This window comes from Perca flavescens, chromosome 1 (genome assembly GCF_004354835.1).
Source record: "Perca flavescens isolate YP-PL-M2 chromosome 1, PFLA_1.0, whole genome shotgun sequence".
In the NCBI taxonomy this organism is placed as follows: domain Eukaryota; kingdom Metazoa; phylum Chordata; class Actinopteri; order Perciformes; family Percidae; genus Perca; species Perca flavescens.
In genome coordinates, this window is record NC_041331.1 from 22,133,183 (window position 1) to 22,155,559 (window position 22,377).

The 22,377-nt window shown below is 40.6% G+C and overlaps 1 protein-coding gene across 1 annotated transcript in view; it reads right to left on the minus strand.

Annotated features, from left to right (window-relative positions):
• apba2b (amyloid beta (A4) precursor protein-binding, family A, member 2b) overlaps positions 1-22,377 on the minus strand; it is an 81,582-nt gene that overhangs the window by 11,048 nt on the left and 48,157 nt on the right. Inside the window, exons 4-9 of the mRNA XM_028587202.1 lie at positions 20,653-21,153; positions 18,035-19,080; positions 14,193-14,273; positions 12,499-12,538; positions 11,811-11,956; positions 1,257-1,343 (exon numbers count right to left, since the gene is read on the minus strand). Of these exons, the coding sequence (XP_028443003.1) occupies positions 1,257-1,343; positions 11,811-11,956; positions 12,499-12,538; positions 14,193-14,273; positions 18,035-19,080; positions 20,653-21,112 (1,860 nt within the window). The 5' untranslated portion in view covers positions 21,113-21,153. The remainder of the gene's footprint in view (positions 1-1,256; positions 1,344-11,810; positions 11,957-12,498; positions 12,539-14,192; positions 14,274-18,034; positions 19,081-20,652; positions 21,154-22,377) is intronic.

The following is a 22,377-nucleotide window of genomic DNA, read 5'->3' on the forward strand; positions in this document are numbered from 1 at the left end:
CAGAATGTTTTTCTTAAGAGTGCCAGGATCAGTGGTAACAAGATGGAAAAGGGAGGAAGATATAAACTGCATTGCAGCATGTTAGTTTGTGCCATGTGGCTCTGCCCCACCACACACACACACACACACACACACACACACACACACACACACACACACACACACACACACACACACACCAGCTCATGAGGGGCATAAAGCTCTACTTGTGATCCCAGGAGTGGCAAAGCTCTCAGGAGCATTTCTACTTCTTTTAAGGACTCAACCTCCGGACTTGCTGCTCCACACAGCTGCTTGTTGTAAAGCTAAAACGCAAGAACAATTTTGACAAAGCTTCTACAAGAATGAAGAGAAGCTTTGTTAAAAGAACTAACAAATTTTGATCTGAATTTTGACTTTTTAATTCCGTCTGTAGCACAATTGAAGGAAACAGTCTGTATTGTAAATTTGACAGCCTTTAAACAAATGACTAATTTAATACAGGTGTGGTCATGACTTGGATATTCATACTAATGTTTAACCCTTTCATGCATGAATTATGACGACCTCAGTCAGGAAGTGTTTTTATTCTGCTTTAGGCATGAAAAAAAAAATCTTTCAAGGAGTTTTTCATATGTCCACTCAGTTGGACTGCATGCGTTTCGAGTTATTGAAATTATGAAATATACTTACAGCGGCTGGCCAGTGGGTGGCAGTGTATAAAATGACAGACTACCGTCCACTGTGGTGGCTGATGTGCAATTATTCCATCAAAACCCATGCATATGCACAAAAATGGCTTTTGAATAGCATATCTTAAAGTCACCCAGTGCCTCTCCACCCGACGGATCATTATTTTACCCTGTATCTTCACCAGTGCTAAAACTAACACCAGCAGGACAGAGGAAACAATTAACAAGGAGGGCAGATGATTGTGCTGCAGTTAAACCGCTTGCTCTCTAAGTCACCCTCAAGCACAGATGTTCGTGCAGCATTATTATTTAGGCTTTGCAGTCTATTCTTATCATTAGTCAAAGAGAATTGTGACATCATGATGTTGAGCAAATAAATATTAATCAGTTGTGGGGTTTCATAAGAAGCAGTTTGTGTCAACAGTTAAGCTGCAGTTATGACATAAAAACTCTCCCCTGATGTGTAGCCTTGTATAAGCTCAGTGTATGGCCAAGGTACTGTCAGGGTGAACAGCTTTTACTCCCACAGGTGAGAAAAGACACTTTGGACAGAAACATGGCATATGTGTGCTTGCTGGTACTCACCTGTGAGTCTGCGTTTAGGACTTTGATCCTCTGGGTGGAGATGAACAGATCAACCTCAGTGAGGGTTTGAGCATCTCCGTCTGCACTCTGCAAAGAGATTTAAAAACAAACAGAAGAGAGAGTTGGTCACATGGTCTTTGAATTTTATTGTTTAAGTACCATATGTACCATTCATGGTTATTTACAATAACACATGAATGTACATGCTTAATTACAACTGCCTGAATGGCATCTTTGTTAAATCTCGGAAAGTATAAGTTTTGATATCCCAAATGTATGCATGTATAGTTTAGGGTCCAGCTAGGGAAATGCTTGTTAGATGGACAGGTTGTTGGGTCTAAAAGGTGAGGTGGAAAAGGCAGAAAAAGAAAGCTATTGGCAGTGGTGTTAATTTACATCAACTGTCCTGGCACGAGGATGGCGACCTGGCACGGAAACAAGAAACAGCTTAACACTGAACCTTTACCAGCTGGCTGTTTCGCCAGTGAGAGCAATGCAGCTTTAGCACCGAACAAGCCTGCACACATTTCCCCTAATCACTGTGTTCTGCAGACTAATACAATTATATTTGATTTCACTTAATTAAAATTGCCTGGTGCATTTGAAATAAGGCTCCTAAAACCTGATGCTCTCATTTTTTACAGCTAAATTGTGATGGCAAGTTATACAAAAATAAAAGAAATAAAACAAAATATAAAACATCCCACTAACAGCCTTTTTTTTTTCTCTCCGCTGTATCTCAGGATGACTAGAGTGTCAAGAGTAAATTATAGCAAGAATAATTTTCTGCTTTTGCAGGTTAATCACACAAAAAATTAGGCATGCACTGAATTACACAATCCCAAATACATAATTTAACTTACTTCAGGGTAACAGCAATGTAAGTACCAAATATGAAAAAAGTATTTGCATACACTGATCAGAGTGGCATTTTACATTGGGTTAAGTGATGTTTCTCACTGTTCTCTTCGCTAAAATTAAGTTGTATGTCCTTGACTCTCTGAGGTGAAAGGTTATTATATACAGTATGTTGTGCTTTTTAATCACTAAAACCTAAGTAGAAAAAGTATTTCAATTTCTGCTATCATTGTATCTTGGTATATTTGAGGAAACTGGTTGCTAGACATTTTTACCGTCTCAAAATCTTCCATCATTACGCCACCAAATCCTCCAAAGCTTCGAATTCTTCAGTTTAAGAGAAAAACATTAATTTGGCTTTAAAATGGTTAATGATTAATGCATTTTCTCACATTGTGTCCTGTTGATGTGTCTTATGGTCACAGTGGCTGCATATACGTTTGTGTCAACGTGCGGTTATTAAATTGTGTAACTGCACAAAAAGTGTGTCTTGTTACAACACACCTTTAGCCTAATGAAAGACTCACTGCCAAAATGCACGTTTGTCTTAGTTCTGGAAAAACTCAAAGATTTGTTTAACTAAATTAATAAACACAACAAATGTGACAAAGACACAGATGGGACGATATACAGAATCAGACAGGCACACATGAAATGGAAAAAAGGTGACAGTGGAGGGAAAGTGGCCAAAGGGTCTTCCTTTTGCTCTGTTTATTACACACCGCCTTTTTCTTGATTTTGGCAGCCTTCTGTACCCTCTGGCAGGCAGGCAGGCGTTGGGACAGGACAAGGTCAGCGGATACGGGAGCACACAAAAACAGGAGGAGGAAATAAAGAAGGTAAATAAAAGAAGGTAAGACAGTAAAGCCCCAAACCAAACAGCAGGTGTGCTATCGCTGCTCTCAGAAACCAAGAGAGAGACGAAGTGTGTGGGACTGTGTGTGTGTGTGTGTGTGAGTGTGTGTGTGTGTGTGTGTGTGTGTGTGTGTGTGTGTGTGAGACTGTATACGTGTGTGTGGGGCGTTCGCACAGCCATGTTGGTTATCAGATACAAATCAAAACACCAGTTACAGAGGCTAATAGTTGCTTTTTCTCTTTTACATACAGCAAATCAAAAGCGTGCAGATATGAACTGACACTGTTCCTGCAATATTGGCATCTATATAAAACTCAATTTGGAGGGTGTAGGTTATTTTCTTTTTGGATGTTATTTATTGTTATCAGTTTTAACGTTGCAAGTGTCACTTTTGTGGTCAGAACATTTACCAAAAGAAAGACCGATGGTAAAGGCTCCCATTTCTAAAAGCACAACAGCAAACAAAGACAACAAAGTCTATAATTCAGGTTGTGTGTATTGGCACTGCTCTTACCACTGTCTATGTTCACGTCACAGTCTAAACACTATTACCAGGAAAGACATGCTGGGAAACAATCAACACTCACAGAAGCAAAGAAGGGGATAAAGCCCAGAGCAAGGATTTAAACTGTGCGCTTAGGGTTTGTTCTCCGGGCTGAATAAAAAAAAAATGACAAGGTCGAGTCACTATGTTTTGGAATTAAACGGCTTAGATCAACATAAAAGGCAATTGTCTTGGCATGGGCCAGAACTTACACAGATAATCTTTTGGAGTACTCTTAGCACTTTGTAATCTTTCAAAATCTACCCTTCTGTATAAGGTTCAAACTGAGTGACTGCCCTTCTCTCCATCTGCCATTGACCAAAGGAAATTATCTTGACTAGTGTGAGACTAGATGTTTGCCTGAGGCACCGTGGAGAGCTGTAACCGCTGAGACTAGGCTGCACGATATTGGAAAAAAACTGCCATTGCGAGATTTTTTTTCCTGTGATGTATTGCGATATAGTATATGAAATGATATTCATGTATATGAAAAAAAAGACACATTTTTACAAGATGACATAAATAGCTAGTCTGGCTATCAGCAGACTAAGCTCAATCTTTTAAGACTGAACATTAGTCTGGAGAGTCTGCTCTGTATTTTCTACTGCACAAGAGGTGTGGTCAACGGGCATAGTTCAAATGTCTCTGTACACAATTGGATAGTCCTTCAACCAATCAGACCAACTATCTGGGTGATGTAGCAGCGACAGCGGCATCAACGGGTTGCTGCGCTTCGGTGGCCGCTATGTTGAATGTAAACAAGAAGCTGCTTGGTTGCTTCTCTATTGTCATCGTGTTAAACCCGCCAATAGCGCGCCAGGTGGATAAGCCAGTTTGTGATTGGTCCCTGCAAAACTGTAACGGAAGCAGGATAGATAAATGTACAGGTTTCCAGCCTGAGCCGCAGGGCAAAATCAAATCGCCGGCAGATCGGGCTGGGTTTACCCAGTCTAATAAATAGCTCTATTTGGAAATAATAAATCATTCTCGACTACCGGGATGATTTTCTACATAGAAAATAAAAAATGAAAAAGGAACTTTTCTTATGTGAACCATTCTTTGTTGTTCTTTAATGCTTTATAAACACCAAAGCAAGTAGACGCTGTGACTACTCTTTTGACGTAATTTTGGAGATAAAAATGAGGTAGTTAAATACACTGGTTGATTGACATGACACCATTGTATTAATATACTAATATCAATCCAGGCTAAAGTGAATGATATTAATAATGCATGCATGTTGCTTCCTCTTTCAGGTTGTGGTTGACTAGCGGGGCCTGCTCGTTTGTTTGATAAATTGATCAACACTGATTGTGATTGGTGGTTTCCTGTGCATGCAGAGCCTGCATGTCATGCACTAGCAACAAACTGTGTATCCAAGAACAGTTAAATCCAGGGACGTCGTTAGGCCTATTTTAGGGGGGCTGAAGCTACCCCAAAATGTTCCTAAGCCCCCATAAATAATAATAAGAACAACAACAATTTGATTTATCCTCATTGATATTTAGACACAACAAATTATATATATAGCTACAAAAAAATAGTCTGAAGTTAGACAGTACAGAGAGTCGTCGTGCTATCAAGATGATGCACCGCACCGTCTCGTTGCATTGGTGTGAACTGGCAGCTTTCAGAGCATTGCAGACCAGCGCGTTGCAAGTAACTGGGGGATTCATCTCGTCTCGTCACTACTCTTTGGTCCGAACTCACTACACTATTGAGGTCAGTAGTGGTCTATAGGTCTAAGGATTGTTTGGTTTTCTTCTAACAATAAGCATTTGTTGGCAGGTCTAGGTACTATGCATAGCCTAAACTAAATTATTTCATTATATTTATAATATATGCTAGCTATATTCTAATAAATTTTTATTTCTTCATTCATTGGCTGTGATTAAATAAATATGATATATATGTTGCCTAAGGGAAGTTTGGGGTCCCCTGCTGGAGCTGCTCCCCCCGCGACCCGACACCGGATAAGCGGACGAAGATGGATGGATGGATGGATGTTGCCTAAATGTAGGCTAGGCTAAAGATGAGCACATGCCCACAGATACACATGTGAAAATAAAATGAAAGCAATCCTACATACAGTATATACAGTAAACATTACTCCAAATCCTTTATTCCTTCCGCCATCAGGTTATTGTATTTAGACAGTAGCCACTTTAAATAGGATCCGTATTAATATCTTACATGATAAAGTATGCAGTGATGCCTATTTTTTTATTTTTCTTGTACTGCTATTTGTCATATTTGTTTAACTTACCAACTTATTAGCTGTCTGGCCTTTGGTTGTCTGTTTTTGGACATTTTGGATGTTCGAAGTCATGAAATTAGCATCAGGGTTTTGTTTTATCTTAAAGGATAAGACAGAAGGAACAGAGTAGAAATGGAAGAAGAGGATATGTCTGTCACTTTTGACTTGTTAACATATTGGTTTCTTGACTGGTGGTTGACATACAGTATCTCACAAAAGCGAGTACACCCCTCACATTTTAGTAAATATTTCATTATATCTTTAAATGGGACAACACTGAAGAAATTACAATGTAAAGTATTAAGTGTACAGCTTGTATAAACAGTGTAAATGTGCAGTCCCCTCAAAATAACTCAACACACAGCCAATAATGTCTAAACCGCTGACAACAAAAGTGAGTACACCTCTATGTTAAATTCCCATCGAGGCAGGCAGATTTTTATTTTTTAAAGGCCAGTTATTTCATGGATCCAGGATACTATGCATCCTGATAAAGTTCCCTTGGCCTTTGGAATTAAAATATCCCCACATCATCACATACCCTTCACCATACCTAGAGATTGGCATGGTTTTATGTTGGTTAGCCTAATAGCTGGTTTGATTTGCATTGAGAGATGATTTTATGGAAAGTACCCCATGCCAATCTCTAGGTATGGTGAAGGGTATGTGATGTAAATCAGTGTAAATTGCGTTACATCAGACACAGACTGCTGTTGTAGATTAGGATTACGTTTCCAGCTTCGTGGCTCCGCTTTAGCCTGGCTGGTAGCAGCTTTCTGCGATAAAAAATGGCAGTGATAACGTTGCATTAATCAGGTGATTTAGTTTGTCTTTGCAGCGAACATAAAACACTGACTACTGTAGCTTCACTACCTATGGAAATGCATGTGCATCACCGTGTCAGCTGCAGCTGCCTCTTACGGTACTTTACTACACACGGAGAGCCAGTAACAATCATGTAAAAGGTTTCCTATCAAGCAGAAAAAAAGTTTTTGCGTCAGCATCGCAACGTCCTGCGATGTGACTATCGCGCATGCACACATCGCGATGTAGACGATGAAACAAAATAACGTGCCGCCCTAACTGAGACAGTATTAGTTAAATAAATAAATAAAAAGAGCAGAAAAAACAGCCCAAAGGCAAGAGTATTTTTGGGGGTTTTCGTTTCGTAAAGTTTACTCCTCCGTGATAAGCTCTCACGCAAGACAGACATCAGAGGCTTTTCAGCAGCATCTACTGCTGAGCATGGATGGGATAAAAAGCAGAATTCAGTGTGTGTGTGTGTGTGGGGGCGGGGGGCTTTATAAATATTACATCAAACAGAGTGAACATCATGCCAAATAAGATCTGCATAAATAAACCGTACAGCCTTGCTTGCTACAATTTACCTGGCATTCTTCTTTTTGTTCAGTTCGGGTTGATCTGGAGCAAATATACAAATATGTCTACACACGTATGTTTGTTCATTTCAATGTCAAAGATTAAATGTTGTTTGCTGTACAGCTTTTCATTCGTTGACGAGGGAAAAAAAAGAAAAAAAAAAAAGATATTGGACGACTTCTTGTTCAATGGACCTGTTTCAAGCAGGGGAAAGCACTAAAAGGGTGATAGCTAACTGTTACCATGGTTTCATCCTGACAAGATTTTTTGCAGGGAAGGCAATTGTGCATGGCAGAGAGTGGGTGAGTGAGAGAAGAACCAAACAGATTGGATAGAAAGTGAAATGATGCCAGTAGACCTCTATTGTGGTGAAAAGGGCTTTTAGATTGAAACCAGCCAATGGGCCGAAAGACTTTCAGATTGTGCGCTGTCACATTCCCTCTCACCCTTTTCTGTGTTGCAGAATGCCGTTTGATTGGGTTGGGACCCTTCAGAGAAGAGTTATTAGGGATTTGGGGTTGAATCTTTGACTACAAAATGTAATTCCACTTGTTTAAATTACCAGTAGCGGATCACGTTATTTTTAACTCTCCAGTTGAAATTGTTAACACCTTTAGATTCTTAGGCATCCACATTTCAGACACCCTCACATGGGCCTTCCATATCAGCTGTGCCATTAAGAAGGCACATCAGAGGCTTTACTTTTTGCGGTGTCTTAAGAAATACGGTATGTCTCTTAACATTCTACTGAACTTCTACCGCTGTACAACTGAGAGTATACTGACAGGTAATATTGTAGTGTGGTTTGGCAGGGCTACTTCACATGACCTTAATCTACTGACTGCATCTAAAATCATCGGGATTTCCCTTGAATTGCTCCAACAAATCTACTGGAAACGCATCACTAAAAAGGCACAAGGTATTATACAGGATTCCAATCATCCTGCACACAATCTCTTCTCCCATCTTCCATCGGGGAGACGTTTGCAGAGCATCCAAACGCGCACAACGCGTTTTAGGGATAGTTTTTACCCCCAGGTAATAAGGTCATTGAACGATAGCACAACAGGAAGGAGGGCTGTGGTCTGAAGTGGTCTTAGTCACTTATGTATATTATGTTGGATATTTTATAATGTTTTTAATGCTATTATGTTTTTAAAATTGTTATTATTGACTGGTGCTGAAAAAGTGCTAAGGCACATTGTATTTCATTGCTGTGTTACTTCTTACTAATATGCATATGACAATAAACTTGAACTTGAAAAACTTCATAACAGACTTTAGGCTATAGTCTTTCATGGTTACGATGTTGACATTGTGTTGAACGATAATGGCTAAATATCAAAACTCAACACATTTTTGGTATGGACTGAAAAGTGTCTACAGAACCAAGTATCAACCAAAGGTTGGCACTGAATGCCTCATCCGATTTGTAGTTTTGTTAACCTATTCTTAAATCTGATATTTACTTATTTAAATTAACAATTTAATTACTTTACCTTAGACTACATTGCATTCAGGAAATGTGCTTGACAACATTTAAAAAGTATGTAACTTTCTAAAAGAAGACTACTACACGGGCGGTCATTTAATATTTAGAAATACAGCTAAGCTTGTGTTCACATGAGAGGGAGATAAAAATACTGGTTTCTGGGTAGCAACTGTGCACCAAAACATCAATGCTGCATTATGTCATCACGTCATGAAAACATTTTCTTTGTTTACACAAGTCACAACCAAGAAATGTAAGAAATGCTGAAAGACATTTTGAGGAGCTGTTTCGGACGCACTTTGGGCAGAGTAACAGTGATGAACAAAGCATTCAAGCTAGTCAAGCTGCTCTATGGAGGCACTGGTACCTTCCACATTATTTCTCTCAAACTGCACTGGAATATAATCATCGCAACAACATTAGTGAACAGCAGGGAGCAATTGTCAACAAGGGAAATATTAGGGTTCACTTGCGAGCAGCCCCATTATCCAACCAGCTGTATCAAGCAGCAAGCCCTGTAGCCCAATCTGGCCACGTTGTTTAGCTGCCCTAAAACACCATTCATGTCTAATATATGACAATAATGGTTTGCTCTAGAAGCAAAGAGTACTGACGGACATGTAAATTTCATTAGGAGCAATCTGGACGAGATGCAGTGGTTCCCCTAGGATTTTTTTCCAGGGGGAAGAGGGGGAGAGTCACCAAAATGATTTACACATCCAGTGTTTCCTTTAGGATTTGTTTTGTGGGGGCAGATCTGTCCGAACAACACTACAAAATCAACATAGAGGAAACACTGCACATCACACAACTATTTATGAGGGTTTCCAAACACTTAACTGTATGACCACTAGAACAATTTTGGTTTAGTGCACATATTTTTTGAAAATGAATAAAAACAACATTGATTCACACATCACACAACTATTTAGCAACAGTTGAAAATAGGGACAAGGTTACGCGACTTTGGCTACATTGAACGTACCCTTAGCGGACTGTATCTTTTAACTGGCTACACCAGCTGTGCACACACGGCGTAGGATTGTGTGAGTCACAGGTGAGACTTTGGGATTGTTGTTGTTTCTTCAGTTTTTTGGAGCTGGCACAGTGCTGTGAATCATCAATTTACTGTCAGCTGTTATCAGAGGAAGCAGGTGAGGGAAACAAAATCAAACTGCCAATATTCACAATCAATAAGTCTTTCCTGTATATGAGTAGTTTAATTTAAAAGAAATATACACTTTATGATCCATTTCTGTGTTAAAGGGCTGCACACACCTTGCTTAAATAATATAAATAGAAGACTGTCCTATATTTACGCTTGTAGAGCGGATCTCTGCGGAGCATACGCACCCCTACGGGCTGCTCTCGTACCCGGTGTAGCCCCTTTCATTGATTATAGTGAAAGCGTAGATTTGGAAAGTCCTCTCCGCATACGTTACGCGTGTAATGTTGCCAGACCGTAACATTCATTAAAATGAGTTGAACTTTTATAGGGAGAGAACAAGAAGCAAATTGCCTGTATGTGTGAAAATAGATTTATCTCGCACATCAGTTTTTTTTTGTTTGGAATATATAGTATAATTATATAAATTTGTCATACTTTCAGGCAGGGCAAGGGGTTGTTTTGTAATGGTAGGGAAAACACTGAGTAAAACAAAAAATACCTCATGAAAACTGTACAAATGATGAAACATTTAAACAGTATGCTTTGCAAAACATGCAGTATTAGCCATGTAAAGCCATTGGACAGGTTTCCTGCAGGGTGCTTCTTATCAATGCAGCCTAAACAACAACAAGACGACTGTTACATTATGCTGGCACCTCCAGGGAGAACAGAGAGAACTGTTGTCATATAAGATGCTCTTTCAGCAGGGGGCAGCAAACCAACAGCACTGATTGGATGCTGTCTCCAGGGGTGTGAACAAACACATCTCAACTTCACCTCAAAGAGCCTGGAATAAGAGGGCAATAGGCTCTAAAATAGGTGTTTTCCACTGGAGGAACTTTTTTAGGACCCAACCTTCCTAGATACTCAGGAGCCACAATCTAAATGTATTTTCTGATCCCTAAAAAGTGAATGTTTTTTGATGTTATAAACCAAGTTACAGTACGTAGACGGTTTCTCCAACTTGAAAAATCTGTTCAAATGTTTCAAGTCATGCAACTGTAAATTACCAACTCTAGTAGTACCAAATAGTTGCAGGAATTATGGGATCAGCAGAAAAAACATCAGGAACTAAACGTCCCTTTTGTGCATTGCTGTTTGCATTTCCACCTCATCCAAAGACGCGTAAAGGTAAGACAAATTAGACCAATGACCAATTAAAAAACTATGGCGCTGTTAGAAATGCAATTTTCATCCACAAGGAAAGAACATCAGTCATCCTTGTTGTGCTCTGAAGTTTGAGTTTGGTTTAATAAATTAATAAAAAAGGAGTTTTTTTATGGTTATTTTTTCTACTTCAGAACATAACACAATTAGCAAGTTTTGTGTGTGTGTCTCTCTCTCTCTCTCTCTCTCTCTCTCTCTCTCTCTCTCTCTCTCTCTCATTTATTGGCTTGCTGTCACCACCATGGCTGCTCTCTTGGCTTGTTCACGCTTTAAAAAAAAAACAACATCATAACTTTGTTTTCAATGTTAACAACAAGAACAGTCCACCCCTCATCCTAATAATAACAATACTAGTGGTGCCCAGTGCTTCTTTATTTTGTGAATAATGCTGTACACAAGTTAAAGCAGCTGCTTTGTCTATGTTTGACCGATCAGCTAAATTTAGCCCTGCAAACTACACCCTAATAGTTTCTGAACCATCTGAAAGTACTACCACCGGAGCAGGGACTCTTTTCACACCTGGAACCATCGTACAGGAACTACATTTTATCCCTGGTTCATGCAGGTGAAGTTCCTGTGTCCCTGAAAAGGTTATTGGTTCCCTGGGAAAGGTCCTGCAGTGGAAACTACCACTATTAGTTTCTGAAGCTAGTTCCTGGGACTTTTTGGTCAAAAAGGGCGAAGGATTCTCATTTAAATCCGTGCAACTCCTCGAGGGGTAAAGGGCATATCGGAAAAATGTGGCCTGCTGATTGAGAAGTATGGATATGGATATCTTCGGGTCAAAAACTAAACACAATATATGAGGGTGAGTCAGTGTGATTTTGAGTACCTTGACCCTGCTGACAGCTTCCTGGGCCTGCATCATGCGTATGTTCTTGGAGGGGTTCCTCTCAGATAGCAGCTGAGTGGAGCCCAGGTAGTTAGCAGCAAAGATAATTCCATCAATCAGGTCTTCTGGTTCGCAGGGTCCTGGAACTTGGCCATGGAAAAGCAGAGAGCATGGTGATTAACCAGGAGACATGGGGAAAGAGAGTGCTGTTGGACTGAAAGGGTGTGCATTGGAGAGGGTATTGTAATCACTGCCGTCATAGTGCTGTGTGGAGAAATGGAGCCAAACGCTGTTGCTCTGGAGAAGGAGATATGGTGATAACAGGCTGGATCCCATCCAGCCCTCAGCAGTGAGATGGCCACTGGCTGTGAGCTGATGGTGGTGCTGTGCTGGTGGGAGGCTGGGCTGAGATTAATCTGTGTCTGTGATATGTAGATGTGGATTCTCAGACACCCACTCAGGGACACAATGCGCTGTCATGATCTGAAGGAGCAGACAGGCAGCTAAGCCTCTCACACATTATTAGGCCTAGCATCTGCCCAGAACCAGGGAAAAGGCACTGAAAGTGTTTTAACAGGCATGTGAAATGACAGACTAAAGGCAAAGTAATATTTGGTATGGTTTAATGCAATTACAATATTTTGATTTCATCACCAAACGGTGAAGGTGTGCAGACAGATTAACTTACCATCAACAAAACTGGGAAACGATGCAACCTTCTTCGTTGGCTGGAAGACAAAAACAGGATAGGACATGAAATATGGTTGTGAATAGGTTTACAGGGAAGTAAGAAAGAAATAAACCAATCAAAACCTTTAAATTTAAATATGTTTGTGACTGGTGTTGGGGTTACACTTGGCTAACATCTGCTGCTTTTCTTAATGTACAATACTGCATTCAAACGGCAAGTTTCAGTTCATGGAATCAAGCAGCAATTCCTATATATTTCTTTTCAAAGAGAACTAGCCCAGATATTTTACACGATGCACAAAAAGCCGGCTGATTTACTTCAAATAAAAAGGTGCAATTGGTAACATTGATAATATTCGGCCACTAGATGTTGCATTCCTCCTACCCCCTTGCATCACAAGAGTAGTTGCCAGGCAACTACTAAGACAAACTTATTCTATTGGCAGGGCTTGACGCAAAGTTATTTCCCCCAGGAGTACATGTGTATATGGTTCAAGGCAGGCGTGTAGTGCTGCCGGAGCGCACCGGAATGACGCTCCGCCACTTTTTTTTCAAGTGAAGAAATAGAATATTCTCAGTTTGCATAATCTGGTTGCAATTCATATTTTTTAAGCGCTTGAAGATCCAATATTCACTGAAGCCTAGCCTATGTCATGCAATAGACTAATTACACTAGAACCGCAACAGCCCACAACATTAATCGTCCGCAGCCAAACTGACACATTTGCATAATGGCCGTACAGCGCATTGAGACAATGAATGAAACTCATTTTTATTATTATTTGTCTACATAAAAATTGTATTAGTATTTTTTATATATTACAAAACACAGATGAGGAGAGAATATTTAAGGTTAAGAATTATGCCTTCCTATGAAACACTTTCTGTCTTTTTATGAGAAAGGACAAGTTATCGCTTTTTACTTCTGTGATTGCAATCAATCTTTCAACAGGCAAGTTGACCCACCTATTGTTCAAGACATGATGCCCTGCTACTTTGACTACTGCCATGACAACAAATCCCGTGAGAACAGCATGAGTGACTTGATGCTTAAAATTTGACATTACATGTTGTGAAAGTGGTTTAAGAAATTACCCTGCAACTTCAATAACTGTTTTGCCCTGCCCCACATTCACACACTTAACATAGATTTACACCTTGGTACTTCTACTGGGGCGCTGCAAGTGTGTGTGGAGACAGTGCAAAGCGTTACTCATCCACTTCCCACATCAACATTGCTGTGGGAGGTGGAAGAGAAAGGATGTAAAGGAGGGAGGAGGATGGTATAGACAAGAGATGGCCACAGAGAGAGAGAGAGAGAGAGCTGTGAAATGTGAAATGATTCATGAGATTCAACACTCCCACTGGATCCATTTGATCCTACCACCTGCTCACTACACATTCAGAAGGTTTACTCCACCCAAGGACAGGGAGCTGTGGGTGGAGCCTGTACAGGAAGCCTCCACTGCAGACATCTCCGTGAAAAATGGCTCTCATAAAACCGCAAGCCGACACGCTGCTCAATTACCAGGATGCTACCACGCCGTAAGCGGAGAACATGAGCTGAGGTTGCAATTACAAAATGACTCATTAACTCAGACAGTCGCACACATAGGTACGCACACACACATAAATAACAATGTCCTCCGTCTCAAGTGTAAACGACCTCGCAACACATCTTAAGGACCTTACCTCTGGTACATTGTTGTTCTCCAGGGGAACGTTCAGGTCGGAGCGCTGCTGTTTTCTGGGTTGCTCTGCACCATTGCTCACCTGGTCAACACAGAAAAACAGGTGCGATAAAAATAGGATAAAAATAAAGAAGAGGATGAAACTGAATCACAAGAGACTAATGTTGTATAAGTTAAGACAAACACATGAAGAACATTTCCTTTCGCTTTGTGTTGCTGGTTGGAATGAGAGGTTCAAATGTAGGAGAGGTTTTGAATGTGTTGGTAGGCCTGCTACAGAACAAGGTGTGTCTAATAATAACAAATGTAAAGTGTTAACCTACAAATAAAATTAAAACACAAGCAGTCTGGGTTTAAACTGCTGAAAAGAAATGGTTAAGTTCGGTATTTCATTTGTCTCATCTCTCCTCACATACATGAATATATACAGAACATTCAAATAATCTCACAGAAGAAGGATTACATTTCCTCCCCTGGATATCCATCTTGCACTATACAACTGCTCATTAACATTCAATCGTATGACTGGCTGAAATGAAATCCTAGATCTCTACCAAATAAAATCTCCTTCTAGGTGCGGCAGTGGAAAAGTTAAATTCAGTCCAAGTCATCTGAACTAAAAAATTAATTACCACAAACATGACGTTAGTGTCGCCTTTGCGAAGAGAGAGAGCTAAATGTAAAGTCCTGATATGTATTCATCATGCTGCCCAACTCAGTTGTGCAAACAACCATTAAATTAATTAGACTTGTGTTGTTGTGGGGTGGGATGGACTGCTAAACTGTGATGCCCTACAAAACCACGTTCATGTACAGACTCGAATCAAAACTTGTACATGCCTCCATCTGTAATAGGGAATCTTTAAAAGGCTACATGTAGAACTTTAGCATTGATAAATCAGCATTCACCAGACTGAGATCACTGAGAGGACGGGCAGCTTCTGGACAGATGCCAGATAATAATTGTGTGTTTGGTACTGCACTCCAACTACTCCTCAAATCAACCTCAAGTTAAAACTAAAAATATGTATGCATTTCCTACTTTTCCTTGTAGTGTCTGCAGCCTAGGCCAACTGATCTATCCACCACAGCAGTCGGTTGTCTGACAGACAAGCTCCTACTGCTGAAGTCCTCAGATATAAATTGTTTTCATTATGCTGTGGGCAATACTCTAGTTATCTAACTGAAATGCAAAACAAAATACAAAAAAAGTACAAAAATATTGCAAATGATAAGCATTACATTTCATGGGGTAATCTTCACTCAAATCGCCACTATCTGAGCCAAGTCCATCTGATAAACATATATTTTGCTTTTTGGGCACAACATATATCATACCTGTGGGTACGCTCAGGCTTTTACTAGCCTGTCAGCAGGCTTTTAATAGACTTTGTGGTTCATGGAAGAAATTTTGAATATAGACTACTGTAAAACTACATACATACAGTATATCAAAGTCTTTTAACATTAATAGATAAAAGTGAACCTATTTAAGAAATGTCATGGACTCATTAAACAAGAACTGCTAAAACTAGAGATGCACTGATTACAACTTTCTAGGCCGATTCCGATTTCCATCGAGTTAGGCCAGCCGATACCGATTTTAGCCGATTCCAATTTCATTTTTTCTAACCACTTTACAGCACACACAAATATTTATTATCTATCTTTTCTTTAATAGAACATTTTGCACAGAACATAGAACATTTTTTGAACAGATAATGGATCACTATAAAATAGAACTATATAAATTACTCCTGGTGTGGGAAATTGAAACACATCTAAAGTGCAATGTTAGAACCATTTCCTTCTTTTCACATCCAATATCCAACAAAAAAAATTAGATTTAGTTTTTTGGCGTTGTCCCTCCACGCCCTACTTCCATATTGCAAATTTGTTATCTTCTGCACACACACTGAAGAATTTCCAAACAGCTGACATGTTGCAGGTTAATTCACGAGGTTCCCTACATGTGCAAAAATAGTGCGGACACGCGCTTTGCACCGCGAGCAGGTACGTGCGACACACGGCGGAAAAATTGAGAGAAAGGAAAAAGAGACTGTGCTGGTAGTAAGTAAAATTGAATCACAGCTCAAACAAAATGTAAGCAAGTAAAAATGAAACTGAAGAACAGGATATTATGGGAAATGTAGTCTCAATATTAAGGCTGCTAAAGCACTTGTCCCTTAACCCATGTTTGTAGCGCCATTTAAAATAAGACTACAATACTGTATAATATACTTTTCTTTCCTCAAACACATCACACCAACAAAATGTGTGTGTGTAGATGACCTCCCTCTGTTTTGTAACTCTTCTTATTCATAATCTTTTGACTCCACACTGTAGAGCAAAGCTTTTATAGATTTCATTGTTGTTCTGGTTCATTCAAAGGTCATGTTGAAGCGCTGTATAAAGAACATTTCATTTGATAACAGAGGAGAAGAGGACCAAATCATCTCAGTGAGTCTGGGAGTCATCTAGTTTCACTGTCTGACCCAGTTCTGTGCTACAAATGAGCTACATAGGGAATGTAACATGTGCACACTGGCGAGCAGGTGTACATCAGCATGCTACCCACAGGAGACGATGGGGGAGCTATGTATGTGATTGACTCTATCGATGCGTCGGTAGTGTGTGTTGTCTGTGAGAGGGAGAGAGATGAGGAGGGGGACATCTCAAGGTAACATGGGGGAGGGGAAAGGCTCCAGCTATACTGGATGTTGATGAGAAACATGTCATGTAACACATCTCCAGTTTTCAAAAAGCTATTTTAAATCACATACAGTGGCAAGATTGAAGTAGCCTGAATGTACAGTACTGTACATTTTCTGCAAAGGCCCGGACCAGATTAGCATTATTATGTTGATGCTGTTATGTTCCATCTTTTCCTGTTTGCCTTTTCTCTGTATATGTTGTCCTGATTCAATACATTAGAAATGGAAAAGTCTGTGGCTTTTTATTCAAAATTTATCATTCATTAAATTTAAAATTCAAGACTAGTTGAAGCTTGCACTAGTATTTAATGTAATGTTTTTTTTTTATACGATATGGAAAGTGTGAATAATAAAATTAATCATGGCTGAATTCCATTTTGCTGCTACAGTTTCAGGGTCCTGGTATTGTGCATGTCATTAGTGTTATTAATAACACCTGTGCTTTTCCTACAATGACAAGGCAAAAGGGTCTCCTGTGAAAAAGCTTAAAAACCTTTTTTTAGGGGAGAGCTATAATCATTTCATTAATAGAAATTCACTGGAATTTTCAAATTGCAGGGCTGACATTTTAATAAGGCCAAAACACACATTATTACCAATGTCTTAACAAGACGCAAAATGTTTATTCGTCAACTTTCAGTTTAGCTGGATGTCATCTAACTGCAAAATGAAGTTCTTGGCTGTTGTCTGGTGAATGTGTTCTCAGTATGCCAGGGTTTTGTTTTGATCTTTTTATACTGTACACTTGAGAACTGGCGAGTCTAGCTTATCACCTCACATCATTCAGACAGCTAGCTAGCAGGTATCTTGGTAGTAGTCAAGTGTAAATAACTAACAGCAGGTGGATAGTAAACATTAGTGGGAATCCTTAAGTTCAACTTTTACACATATTGTTTTAAGATTAGGATAGGACCTGCAGGATTCAGGTCTGTGAAGCTAACTGAGCTCAGGCATTTACAGTACACAGCTGTCAACAGTATCACTATCAAATCATCGGTTACGTTTTGTTAATTCCTAATTAGGTTGGTATTATGTTCCTGTTTTGAAATAACAACAGGGACGCTGATACTGTCAGTGGGTAAATGGAAAAATAATGTTTACAGCTTTAACCTCTCAACAATAAGCTCACCTGCTCCGGTGGCCATCTCTGCCTGTCTTCAGGGGAGCGTGCATGTGCCTTGATGCCCCTCTGGAGATCAGGGTTGTTGTGGTGCATGGAGGGCAGGTTCAGGGACTTGGGCCTGCTGTCGTGGCGATGATGAGCAGATGGGTAAGGGGCTGGGTCAGGCTTCGGGTGAGGATAGTCACTTGGTGCGGGGTCGTGCACCAGCTCCTCTGGGCTTTGGTCAGTGCCACTGCTTAGACTCCCCATGCTCATACTCATCTTGATCTCTGCAACAATTTGGTCAATGTCCTCCTCCGCCTCCTCCCCCGTCTCACCCTCTACCACCAGCACCTTGCGACTACGGTACGGAGAGACTTGCACTGAGTTCCCATTGTCCTCTGGGGCATAGTAGTCTCCAGTGTAGGCCCTTCCATGTTGCTCCTCCTCGTCACCTTCCTCATCTTCTTCCTCATTAGGGCAGTACTCCTCGCTCTCTGCCTCCTCTTCCTCTCTGGTGTGCAGGGTGTCTTGCATGGAGGGTTGGTGGTGGAGATGGTGGTGATGCTGATGGTCCAGGATGGGTTCTGGTCTCCCGTTGTATATCTGTTCGTCTGGATCTTGCTCCACTACTTCACAGCGAACCTCGCCTTCTCCCTCACCCCACTCCTCCACCCTGTGCCTCTCTCGTCCCGCCCACTGCTCCTGTCTCACCTGGCCCTCCTCTGTCCACTCCGCCCTCTCCTCCTCATCTCTCTCTCTCCACTCTTCCCTCACCTCTTCCTCCTCTTCTCTCCACTCTTCCCTGACTGCCCCCTCTACCTCCTCATCTTCCACCCATTCTTCCTCTCTCACCTCCCCTTCCACCTTTCCCTCCTCGGCCCACCCTTCAACAGCCTCCTGACATTCATCAGTGTGGGCGTCACCCGGCTGCATGGGGGGGGCGCAGTCCGCCTGGCTGTGGCTGTGGTTACATTCTCCCTGGCTGCTGCAGTCCATACCTTCCAGGTAGCTGTCGTCCTCTGGGCAGTACCGGATGTAGTAAGTCACACCTTCATCCTCCTCTGCCAGCCCTGCAGGGATTAAGATCACAAAAACACATTTCTTAATACCTTGGGGGCTTTTTTTTTTTTTTTTTTTAAATCACAATACTAAACATTCACAGGTACTTATTAGAGATGGGAATCGATAATCAGTTCCTATGCAAAACCGGTTTCAAATTTGTAAAGAATGATGTGACTCATTTAGGTTTGTCACTTTAAATTAATCTAGCTGATGTATCAGTTGCATACAGCGACTTAACACTGTGACACTTGGTATCCAAGTTTTCATGTGGAACTTTTCATGCTTGAATTCTAACAAAAAAGAAGCATGATTTCAAGCAACAGTGGCAGTGCTGACATTTTTTGAAGTATGAATACCTGGATGAAAACTTACTATTTTCGATGATGCTGCGGCCTCAGTTACTTTTTAGTTTTTTCGGCTTTCCTGTACATGATGTTAAATTTTTTTCTGTTTAGTTCTTGCTCAAAACAGTGCAGTAAACATAAGCGTCTTTATGTTAGGGCTGGGAACCGAACGTCGATACTTTTATGGCACAGAAGAAAATACCCGGATCCTATGAGTATCAAAAATGTTTTCATCTTTCGATGCCAAAGTTTGGTTCCAAAAGAGTCTGAGCGCATAAGCGCAAGCTCATCTGTCCTCTCTGCATATTGACACAGAGCGGAGCTCCAACCGACACACGCGCAGAGGTGCGGACGGAGTAAACTACGTCGGCTCTGCAGTTTTGTTGAAGTCACAGAGAGTCACGGCAATGCCGATAAAATGGTTTCAAGTGTGGTTACAGTTTTTCAAAACTTCATGCAGACAGCGTTTGCTGCGATATGATATTAATGGAGAGGCGAAAGCGGTCGCTGTGCTGTTGTTTTACACTTCCTCTGAGACAAGCAGGCACAACAGTGGTTTCTGTGCCCTGATGACTGACTGACAGGCTGAGATTGTAAGGAAAGGCCCCTTTGCACTTAAGATAGTTCTTCATTAGTTAAATGTTGACAACAGGGCAGTCACCAAGTCATTTTGCAGTTTGCACTAAAAAGTCTTTGTTGTTTACATTCCTTAGCATTTCAGTTAGTTCAATATTAGCCTGTACACAAAGTCATGTGTTTATTATTTATAATATGTTCATGTTGTGGCAAAAAGGTTTATCTTTTTTTGTTAATTTTTAAAGTTGGGATTGATACCAATCCCGAGTATCTGACTGGTGCACCCCTATCCAAAAGCACAACCAGTTTTATTAATGTTACTCTGAGTGAGCAGTGTTACCAGAATTTTTTTTAATTTTGATAACTGTTTTGATTCACAACTAAGGTGGAAAATAAAAGTTTTGTGTTTAATGTATTTTTGTTGATGTTGAAATGGATTTTAAAACATATGGTATCGAAATAAGTATCGTTAAGGAACCGACATTGAAACTGAGGTATCGAAATTGGCACCGGATCGAAAGATTTTGAACGATGCCCAGCCCTACTTTATGTCCCCCATAACATTTTATCAAACCAAAATGAATAGAGAGTTCAGAATCAATAATGGAGGGGTGATAATGATCAAATATTAATTATCCACATGATTAACATTGTACTCACCATCATCATAGTCTTCCTCTTCATCTGAGGTGTTGTTAATGTAGTCAGAGCTGGAGTCGTCATCCAGGCTGTCAGCTCCAGCGTGGAAGTCTGCCCGGTCATGAGGATCTTGGTCATGGTTACGTTCGTGTTCTGGTGTGGATGGTGTTGCTGGACGCTGCTCCTCCAGTTCTGCATCTGCTGGGTTGCTGTACCGCTTCACTTCAACCTCTGGATCTACATCCACTTCTGGATGGTTGCAACTCACATCTTGAGACTTGGGAGAAGAGTACTGTGCCTTACAGGAACGGGGGAGGGGTTTCGGATCCTGTGACTCTTTGGGGTAGCGGACTGGGCGTTGCCGAGTGAGGAGGGCTTTCAGATTACATGACTCTGCAGGATGAGGGGTGGGACCGGAGACGGGGCCTGGAGCAGCCATACTGCTTCCTCCGCTGGTCCCCGGCCTCTTCCTATGAGCCATGACTGGCTGCTTACAGGCCATACATTGTTATTGGTTCGATCCTACGAGACAAATAAAGAAACCGAGGCACAGTGTGAGGGCAGGGCACAGTGTGAGAGAAACTTCAATAAAACTGAAAATACCCATGCAAGTGCATACACAAGAGAGGGACATACTACAATAGAAATGAATAAGATAAAATGCTCAAGGCTAAAGCCGGTAAGCTGTGGAGCTTTCAAGACAAGTACAACTGTGTTTTTGTGTGCTTTAGCAGAACAAGAAAATTGATTCAACCTCACACCTAAACAGCAAATCTGCTCACAATGTATTCCCTTTATCAAACACACAACATAGTCCTCCATTTATCTTTTTCTGCACTTTGCATACAGCTGTAACATATTTTCAGTGCCTGACTGAAAAACTAATCTATTCCTGTAATCGAGCACATTTAGTCTCTGGTTTACTTTATCCACATTCAAATGGAACTCTTTTTTGTTTATTTAGCACAACTTTAGCTTAAAAAATAACAGTGGGCTCAATATATGACTCAGGCTCAGCTTTTAGAACAATAGACACAAAGACCAGAGCCGCTCTAAGCACACTGCCTTCACATAAACCATATGGGACACTTCCAGAGGAAGAATCAATAGTTACATCAAGGTCATCCCCACAAAGGGGCTGCACATGTGCCCTGATACCACTGGGCTTGATGTCAATCATAACTGACTGAAGATTGATACTTCGGTAGCTTTTTGGCTGAGAATGGTCAACCTGGAAGACAACAGTCTCATCCTACACTAGACCTGGTTAAGTAGTGCAGATAAGAAGTCCGTGAAATGTGTCTTCTGTGGTGAGAAAGTAGCCTGCTAGCTTGCACAAGACCAAAAAAAACTCTTTTTTCTCATGTGAAAACAAAACATCATGAAGCTGAACCTCTACCGGCATCAGTGTGGTCTGATTGCTGTGATGAAACTCATGGAAACAAAGGCATAATTGTACAATCAAACATCAAATAAATTATTGCCAGTCTTTTAACAGCCACATAATCCAGTTAGATAAATAAGAAGTTATTCAAGCAACATTCAGATCAACCAACAGCAGGCTGTGGAACTGCAACGTGAACAGGTAGATATAAAGTATTAGACCTACTTTCACCCCAATACAAAAATTATTAAAAAAAACTAAAATAAAAGTACCCAAACAAGATAGTATCCTATAAGTCATGAATGAATTCTATCAAACATAAAAAAGAAACACAAACATTCAAGCAAGCATCAACACAGATT